Source organism: Nilaparvata lugens, chromosome 2 (assembly GCF_014356525.2).
Source record: "Nilaparvata lugens isolate BPH chromosome 2, ASM1435652v1, whole genome shotgun sequence".
NCBI classification, from domain to species: Eukaryota; Metazoa; Arthropoda; class Insecta; order Hemiptera; family Delphacidae; genus Nilaparvata; species Nilaparvata lugens.
This window is the reverse complement of record NC_052505.1, coordinates 43253165-43263082: the sequence shown is the minus strand read 5'-3', so window position 1 is coordinate 43263082 and position 9918 is coordinate 43253165. Positions and strand designations below refer to the sequence as shown.

The 9918-nt window shown below is 33.3% G+C and overlaps 1 protein-coding gene across 2 annotated transcripts in view; it reads left to right on the top strand.

Moving 5' to 3' along the window:
• Positions 1–5756, top strand: part of LOC111058943 (peroxisome biogenesis factor 2) — a 41312-nt gene extending 35556 nt beyond the window's left edge. For both annotated transcript variants that reach the window (XM_039421267.1, XM_039421268.1), the window contains one exon: positions 5606–5756. In XM_039421267.1, coding sequence (XP_039277201.1) covers positions 5606–5686 — 81 coding nt within the window. In that variant the 3' untranslated portion in view covers positions 5687–5756. The remainder of the gene's footprint in view (positions 1–5605) is intronic.
• The last annotated feature ends 4162 nt before the right edge of the window (positions 5757–9918 follow it).

Below are 9918 nucleotides of genomic sequence, written 5' to 3'. Positions count from 1 at the left end.
ATAATTTATGCTGCCATTAAGTGTCACTAGGCATGTCAGTGTAATTCATATATTCAGTCAAATCATCAAATGCTTTTTCTTTCAGCCACTTGCATATCACTGCCTAATATCTTGGTTCCGGTAGTTGTCTGATTCTCTGGGGCATCTTATTGAAGATTCGAAACTGCTGCAACTTGTGACTCTTGAAAGTCTTTTTGAGACGTATATGAGGTGTTTTCAGGAACGATCGCTGTCTTGTTGCATAGCAGTGAATCTCCTCTTGTCGTATAAAGTTGGTTTCATTTTTTCCCATGTGTATCATATTTTAATATGTACATGCATGGCAGTGTCATTATCTGAAGCTCTGGGAAGGCTTGTCTGCATGATTCATCATTCCTCAGACCAACGATGCATCTGATATCTGATATCTGATTTCTGCCATACAAAAACCCTTCATATCACTGTAGTTCCCCCATAGGCGAAGTCCATAGCTCAAGTGTGAATGAAATAAACCGTAATAGGCTATCAGCACTTCTTTACTCACACAAAGCCTTAGTCACTTGAGAGCGTATAAACTGCGGGATAGTTTTTTTCTCAAAGGAAATCAATTTGATTGGTCCAGCACAGCTTACTGTCTAACATGACTCCTAACAATTTCACAGGGTTCATATAATTCCCATACCGTTTACTAGATGTATTTCTCAATAAGAATATTATATTTCCACATTTTCTCTCATTCAATGCCAAGTGATTGGCTGTGTACCTCTCCATGTTCTCTTCCAACTGAGCAACCATACCTCTCCATGTTCTCTTCCAACTGAGCAACCATACCTCTCCATGTTCTCTTCCAACTGAGCAACCATACCTCTCCATGTTCTCTTCCAACTGAGCAACCATACCTCTCCATGTTCTCTTCCAACTGAGCAACCATACCTCTCCATGTTCTCTTCCAACTGAGCAACCATACCTCTCCATGTTCTCTTCCAACTGAGCAACCATACCTTTCCATGTTCTCTTCCAACTGAACAAACCTGCCAAATTTGAATGTAATTGGTCCAGTCGATTTTTAGTTCTGTTGATTATGAATGAATGACTTAGTGAGTCAGTGAGTGAATGAGAATCAGTGCCATTTCGCTTTTATATATAGAGTGTCCCACGAAGAGGTTTACACGTTCAATTTCATATTACGTGCACATTCATGTATTGAAATTTTTCAAATTTCACACAGTTTACAAAGTAGGTTCTGAAAATATTCTAGAAAATTTCAGCTCCCTAACCTTCATAGAAACAAAATGGCGGCATATTGAAAATTTTACCAATATTTCACTCCCTATGTAAACTACTTTCATGAGTTATCATCTGATTCGTTTACTTCGTTGCGGTAGTCTTGATTCATTTCATGGTATCAGAAATGGATCAAGCAACCTTCCAACAAAATAGTGCTATACCTCATTTCGCGAATCATGTCAAGCAATTACTAAATGACAAACTTTATAGCTTGAGCCATTGGATTGGTCGTAGAAGTGATTTTTCAGATTGGCCACCCTGATCACCAGATTTAACGGTTTGTGATTTCTTTTTATGGGGTTACTTGAAGGAAATAGTTTATACCCATAGCTTCAATGATGATGAGGAACTAAAACGATCAATAGAAGCGGATACCGCGGAGTTTCCACATTGAAACAGAACACAAACACTTGAAACAATTATTAATTTTGAATTTAGAAAGATTAAGATCCGAATTGATAATTTGGAATAATAATAATTTGGTTATCTCGTTGATAGGAAATATTATGTATTATTCAATAATCAGAGCTCTTTTGATTTCACCAACACATCAGGTGTCCCTCAGGTATCAAATCTTAGCCCATTATTGTTTTATTACTAATAAATGATCTTTCTGATTACATTGAAAAGTCCGGTATTCTGCTGTTTGCTGATGATGTTAAGCTCTACAAACCTATATCTGGTATTCATTATTGTGTCTTCTTGCAGCGGGATTTGGACGGTGTTCAGAGGTGGTGTGAATTGAATAAATTAGAAATCAATATTTCAAAAACCAAGTTCATGATCTTTACCCGCCAAAAGAATCCTAGACAGTACAGTTATAAAATAAATTATACTTTCCTGGACAGGGTAACGAGTATGAGAGACCTGGGAGTCCTGATGGACCCAGCACTTGAATACAGGGATTATTTGGCTCATGTCATGAATTCGGCCAATAGATCACTAGGGGTTCACTTTCGTAATTGTAAGCCCTTCACTAGATGTGAGGTCATATTGAATATTTATAATGCAACAGTGAGGAGCAAGCTAGAGTATGCAGCACTTGTTTGGGAGCCATCACAGAGCACTGCCGTAAATGATTTGGAGATTATTCAAAATAAGTTATTGAGGTATCTTTATTTCAAAACGTATAATACATTTTGTCAATAGCTTTTTCCACCGAAACCTTAAGGTCAACATTTAAAGTCCAAAAATTAAAATCCAGAAGATCTATTACAGCATTAATGTTATTATATGAAATTCTAAATAATAATATATTCATTCCAGATTTCATCAATTATTGTTAAATTTCCATGTTCCATGCAATAGACCAAGACTTAACTTTTTACTGCTTTTAGTCCTGGACTTGAAATAGGTCTAGAACTTGATAGATCCTGGAGTTAAGAAGATAAAACCTTAGCTAAGAAAGACGTTTTTGATCAAAGGGCTTATTTTAGTCCTGGACTCAGTAAGTCCAGAACTTATAGACCCGAACTCGGAAACCGGCCCCAAATCTTTTATCTCCTACTTGAGTGGTAACATAGTGTAGTGGTTAACGCACCAGACCTCTACGGAAAGAGTTGAGTTCTATTACCCATCGGGCGACTGTTTCTACAGTATTTTACAATGCTACCTGCTTTTATGAAAGCTGGATCATAAAAAATTAATAATGGAAATTTTCAGAAATAATTAAAAATGGGACACATCGGGATACAAACTGTAAAGAATGCATCTTTTGTGTTAGAATGGGAGATACAGAGAAATTAAAATTTGAAAAGAATTGCAGGAAAGAGAGTCGTGGTCGGGGAGGGGAGGTCTCAATGAAATTGAGAATAATAATTGAACAAGCGTTTGCAAGTTCTTACTTTTCACTCAATGCCAAAATCATTGTCTGTATGTTTGTCTGTTTGTTTGTTCTATAATAAATTTGGAGCAATTTGATCAATCAGGTTCAATTTTTCAACACAACATATTCTTTGAACCTTTCTACAGATCAAGTTTGTTGGACAACGAAATTAACTTACTCCCTCGTTCTTTTTCGGGATATAATGTAATAACATAACATAGCAAGTGCATTAGAAAAAAATTGTCCGTTGTGATTTATTATTTAGTCAGCTGGATTATTAATTATTGTATGCAATATATAAAATTTCTCCATTCATTTAAAACGCTATACGGGAGTTATCATACAGACTGTCATATTTATGTGCCGACATATGATTTCAGCTGATTAATATATAACTTTTAAATTAACACGCTTTCGTTAATGTCTGTCTGTCTGTAAGGCTGGCCACTAACGGTTGAACAAGAATGTATACATACACATACAGTCGACTTACATTGTTTTTTGTTTTGTCATTACAGCTGTCATCACAGCGATACGCGTAATTAATAATACTATGTGATAGCAGTAGCTATGTCGTTAGCATTATTAATTTAGGAATTTTGAATCATTCACCCATATGGAATCAACTATAAAGCTCTATGGATTCACATAGGCTTACAGGGTTGGTGAAAATTATGGAAACAGCTTAATATTTCTTTTCCAAAGATAATTTGACAGTAGGCGTCATTAGGAATACTATTCTAATGGAAGAAACTGATTTTCCACAGTCTCAAAATTAGTGGTTCGCCATTATTGAATTGATTTTTTTTAAATGGGAAGGTTGTAATACATGATTTAAAAACAGAATTTCAAGAGAAAATGAATGATGAAAACCGCACATAAATATATAAAATTGTTTCAAAGATAATCTAAAAACGAATTTCAATAGCGCTACTTGATTTGTTGGTTAAAACATAATTCCATAGTAACCTTTATTTAAAAACTTTTCCATATAATAAATACAATAAAAATTAGTTTTGGAATGTTCAATACATTTTCAAGATTTTCTCAAAATTAATAATAAAAAATATTCACAAAGATATTCACATTCAATTATTATTAATCATCACAAAGTAGAAATTCAAAATACCACAGATCAATTATTTTGTTAAATATAAATATGAGTTAAAGTCACTATTAGTATTCACTATGTCATACATGACATCAAAACCCATTCAATTTTATTGAAATATTATTTTGTGAATTGGAAATCTGGTCGGGGATTAAATTATTAAATGTAATTGATAAAGCGAGAAGATCTCCAATGTACGAAGATGAAACGTGTATTTGATCACGTTTCGTGAAGGCAATATTATGGGTTTTAGCTCCATGCTATACAAACAAGAGTGAGTAGACTTTTGGTCTGTGAATCAAGGCTGCATGTGTTTTTTCACATAAATAGATTTTGAATTTTTCTTTCGAGGCCCGTATTCCTTGAACCGTTTGTGAAGTTAGTTGTTGAGTTAAGGCATTGGTTACCTGAAGGATTCTGTCTTGAGAATTCAATTATAGGCTGTCGCAGTCCGGGCAGTTTAAACCTACATAATTGTATTTTCAGGATTTGAATCTTGTAGGGAAAGCTGGTGTTTTGATTCAATCAACTGGCAGTTTTTTTTATATATTTTTTTATTCTAAATCGGAAGTGCTTTAACTGGTCCTTGAGGAGCAGGTCAAGGGACTCTATTTAAGGTAAAGTAAGATAATAGTTAATTGTACATTTTTTTATTTTTCAGATCCATAATTCTGAATAGTAATTTTTGTTTTTTATTATCAAAAAAACTGAACGACCACAGATCAGCTAAGCGAGTAGCCCTTAAATTATTATTATGTGATTATTATAATCAGAAATTTTGATTGTTGATTATAGTTGTAATCTTTTCTTTATCTCAATTGCATTAGTTTTCCGTTTAGCTCCGTTTCACATTGGAATATTCGTATTAAATAAATAATTTTTGATGTTAAATAAAAACCGAAAGCTATAGTTTCTTTTTCTTCCCACCAGCTTACATATTTATTTGGTAGAGGCGCCGGGTGTATACTTGAAAAAGTAAAATTAGATTTTTTAGATTTTCAATATACTAATTCAATTCATTTTTGTATGATTTATATGATCTTTAAATGTGAATATCTTTGAAACGGTTCAAGATATCGATGTGCGGGTTACGCCATCAATTCTCTCTTGAAATTCTGTATAGAAATCTCTTCAACTAATACGCTTTTTCCGACATGAAAGTTTGAGAACCTGAAATTCATCGATGTATCACTATTGTGCTCTAAAACTTTGGGTTGCGTCCGTAATGAAACACCCGTTAGTAACATTCAAATACTTCTATTGGGTAAAACTACTAATACAACAGGAGAGTTACGATGCGAACCACGGGAAAATTGTAGTGATAAATAATTCCTGAAAACTGTTTATATATCAATCTAAAAGTTAATTATAAGGTTATAAGAGTTTTGAATTGTTTGTTTCAGTCGAACTTCTGTGCAGATCAAAATTTTGAATGTCCTGAGTGCGGTCAATTGGTAAATGGTGAAATTCAATCTTGTTGTTGAATAAAAGAATGTTTGATATTTTACTAGGTTAAGGGTTTATTGATTTAATAAATAATATACGTTAATCTTGTATTCATCTTTCAATCCCATTTTTTCCTATAAATGTTCTACTAAATATGGTGAACTTGATATTTTCGAGCTTAGAATATTATTTTGTGAGTTGAAAGTTTTTTCTATGTTTTCACGAAAGTTTTATTATTAATCTATCCAAATTTAAAATTGTTTGTTTTATTTTGATTTGTAGTGTCAGATTGATAATTTAGTGAATAAATTGAAATGGACATAACCTACATAATATTTGGACAATTTGAGACAAAATTAGGAAAATGTAGAAGTTTTCTGCAATAGCCTGTTTTTTCTTTTCCGACTATTGTATTATTTGCTCTTTCCAATAAATCGACTTTCCAATTCAATCGACAATAACGCTGGATGCATGTTCCATTCAGGTTGGTAAATTATATAGGCCTACATCATGCCTCTTAAGAATAATTGACCGAACGTAGTGAGGTCTGTTTTAACTCGGATGTAACTATGTAACGCGATTACGGCCAACCGCGTTGTTAGAATTCGATGAGTTTTGGCAGGAATATTCCTTTTTCAACTGCGCGTTGATGTATACACAAGGTTTTTTTGAAATTTTGCATTTTATGATAATATGAAAAGAAAAGGAATTCCTCCATACTCTGATATCACTATTTATAATTATATCATCTACTTTGAAGATAGGATCAATCAGACTATAGAATCATTCATAATCAATCAGCTGACAAGTGAATTATTCATTGCATGCATTACACAGATGTCTGGCCGTGTCTATTTGTATGAGGTAGGATTTCAATATTTTTTATGATGCGTGCCCATCAGTATCAATATTCTCACATTTGAAAAACAAATTTAATAGGTGATTGAGAATAAAATAAAAAATGATTAAATGAAATAAATAAAGCTGAATAAATTATAATATTCTTGATTGAAAAAAATTAATTTTGAAATAGTTGAGAAATATTCTTATCAGACGGGGAAGATTATCACGGAACTGGATAAATTTTATATTTAATTTTATTAATTAAATATGGGATTCTTATTCAAACGTGAACTGAGTTTATTAACATAAGTGAGTTTTTGATCTGGGAGAAAACAAATAATAGTTTTTAAGAGTAAATTATGATTCAACTGAGAGTTGTTATCCTGTTATATTAAGCGAGCAATTTCTGTATATATTTTTCTTTATATCTGGTTATTTATGTCCAACGGATTTCGAAAACGGCTCTAACGATTTCCACGAAATTTGGAACATAGTAGGTTTATGATATAAAAATTCGATTGCACTAGTTCTCATACCTGGAAAAACTTGCTGAAGGGCATGAAAAGGATAATAATTATTCATCCTTGGAAAAACAGATGATGAGATGATAATTTCGTCGTCTGTCGATAACAGAAGATTTGGTTGAGTGACAGAATTATGTTCAGCTGTTCAACTATTTGCAATAAATCAGCTTATCTTATGGTCCGGGCGCAAATGTCATGAATAAGGCACTCCGTGGTCATTTTTGGGTAATAGCCGTGGAAGATATCTCCACTGCAAATACATTTACAGAGTGGAATGAGAAATATTGTCCCCGAAAAATATATGTTTCAAGTTTTTGAATTTGAATAAATCATGAAAAGAGTGGTCGAAATGAGTCTATTCTCTCGAACATCATAGTTTGGTTAATTTTGAACACTTTGGTGGTAAAACCAATCCGATATCTCTCACAATAACTAACTAGCAAGCGATATAAAAATGTCTGTCAATAATGACTGCAATCTTGAATTTTTCAATGAAGTCGAATATTTTCGTTGTTTCCATCATCAATATTCTTATTCGGCTTGTTGTAACGAAGAGATTGAGACCATTTGCAAGTCTCTATCTTTAAGTAGTCATGAAAAAATCGATCTTATAGTTCTAGCTTGTTACATCATGCATATGGAAAAACGCACCAGAATCCGTCTAGTTTTCTTTGGAGGGCGCTGAAGAACTCATTTCTTGATGTACAGCGCATGAAGATATATATATCGTTCCAAAGTTTGAGAAACGCTCTGAATTTCAAAGATTTAAATTTTCCCTGTATCTCTTGCACAAAAAAAGTTATAATGAAATGAAATTTGAAAAAAATAGAAAAACGTTATTTTTGGCTTTTGAATGTTATAACTAAAAAAAATATGCGTTTTAGAGGAAACTTTTATAATACAAAAATTGTAGAGGAAGATTTAAAACATATTTTCGTCTAGAAAAACGGTTATTGAAATATAAGCGATATAGAAAAACTTAATTTTTAACGAAATAGAAATACCAAAATTTTGGCGGCCATCTTGTTTCCGAGGTGTTTGCCTGTGATTTCGACTTATCATCATCACGATCCTTATTATGTTAGACCTAACAAAGAAATTGAGACATCTTCCGCGGTTGTTACCAAAAAATGACCACGAGATGACATTTGCGCCCGGACTATTACGAGTAATATAAATCTAGAAATTTTAATCGACTTGAACAAAATAATCTGATTTGTTGACATGACATGGTATATCATTCTAAATTAGAGTATATCATAATTTTCGAAGTTGATAATTATTTTACAGTTTCAAGTGATTAATGAGTGTTAATTTGTTATTAAATTCGGTTTGTAAACTATCTAAATTAGAAATTTTCTGTTTTCAAAATGTTTGGACTGAAAATTGGACCTGAATTCAAGTGTGTGGAACTTGCTTTTTGGAATATTATTTTATAATGTATAAATCAAAATTCGGGGAAGAAACAGTTTTGGGCTGTGCCTGTTAGTCCTTCCCCAATCATTTTAAAGAATTGAGTTCTGTTTATCAATAAATAAATAATGAGTGAAGCTCGGTGCCCCGATATTTCAACTGAATATACTTGAACAGGTGACATCAGATACTTGTGGATGAGGAAACTGCGAGAGGTCTACTGTTCACAGAACTACTAGTTACTAAGTCGTCGTAGTATAAATGTTTATCAAATTTCATGCAGTGTTATTCCATCATTAGAGTTGTGCCTCAAGTATTCATTATGCAGTACATCTCACTCGTGATATTATAGAATCCTCTTATAAAAAATATATTCTTTATTATGCCTGATCTACCTTGACCCAATCTATTAATAATTTTTGGGATAGCTTCATTACATCCTCATTGCTTCTGACCAGATCATCCTCTAAGAACTTTGAATGTGTTTCAACTGAGAGATCTGGTCTATATATTGCCTTATCTGGTTAGATATTCCCTTATCTCTGGTTTCGGTCACAAATTACTGCTAAAAATCTGGTGTGGCGCACTCACACAACTTTCCTTGCCGTTATGAAAATTGATCACCTGAAGCTAGTGTTCACGCGCACTCAAGTCTACTACCCAAATTTCTATACGTTTCAAGGTCCCCTGAGTCCAAAAAAAGTGGTTTTTGGGTATTGGTCTGTATGTGTGTGTGTGTGTGTGTGTGTGTGTGGTGGTGTGTATGAGTGTATGTGAGTCTGTGTACACATCTCATCTCCCAATTAACGGAATGACTTGAAATTTGGAACTTAAGGTCCTTCCCCTATAAGGATCTGACACGTACAATTTCGAACAAATCCAATTCAAGATGGCGGCTAAAATGGCGAAAATAGTGTCAAAAACAAGATTTTTCGCGATTTTCTAGAAAACGGCTCCAACGATTTTGATCAAATTTATACCTAAAATAGTCATTGATAAGTTCTATCAACTGCCACAAGTCCCATATCTGTAAAAATTCAGGAGCTCCGCCCCATCAATGCAAAGTGTGATTTTAGATTCCCAATTAGATTTTAGATTTTGTGATTTTAGATTCACAAAAAAGTTTAAGTGGAAAAGATTGAGCAAGAAAATCTCTACAATTAATGTTCAGTTACATTTCCACCTAAAATTGTAAATAAGCTCGAAATTCGAGAAAATGTGTTTATTCAATAATGCAAACTGTTAGCAACTGTTGATTCTATTAAATCATTCACTATGAAGAGATAGCAGACTTCGTGTGTCTCCAGCATTATTGTCCTGTCACCAGCTGGCAGATCTTTGAATAGTAGACTTGAGATGCGCGTGTACACTAGCGTCAGGTGATAAATTTTCATAACGGCAAGGAAAGTTGTGTGAGTGCGCCACACCAGATTTTTAAATTTTACACAGTTTACAAAGTAGGTTCTGAAAATATTCTGGGAAAATTACAG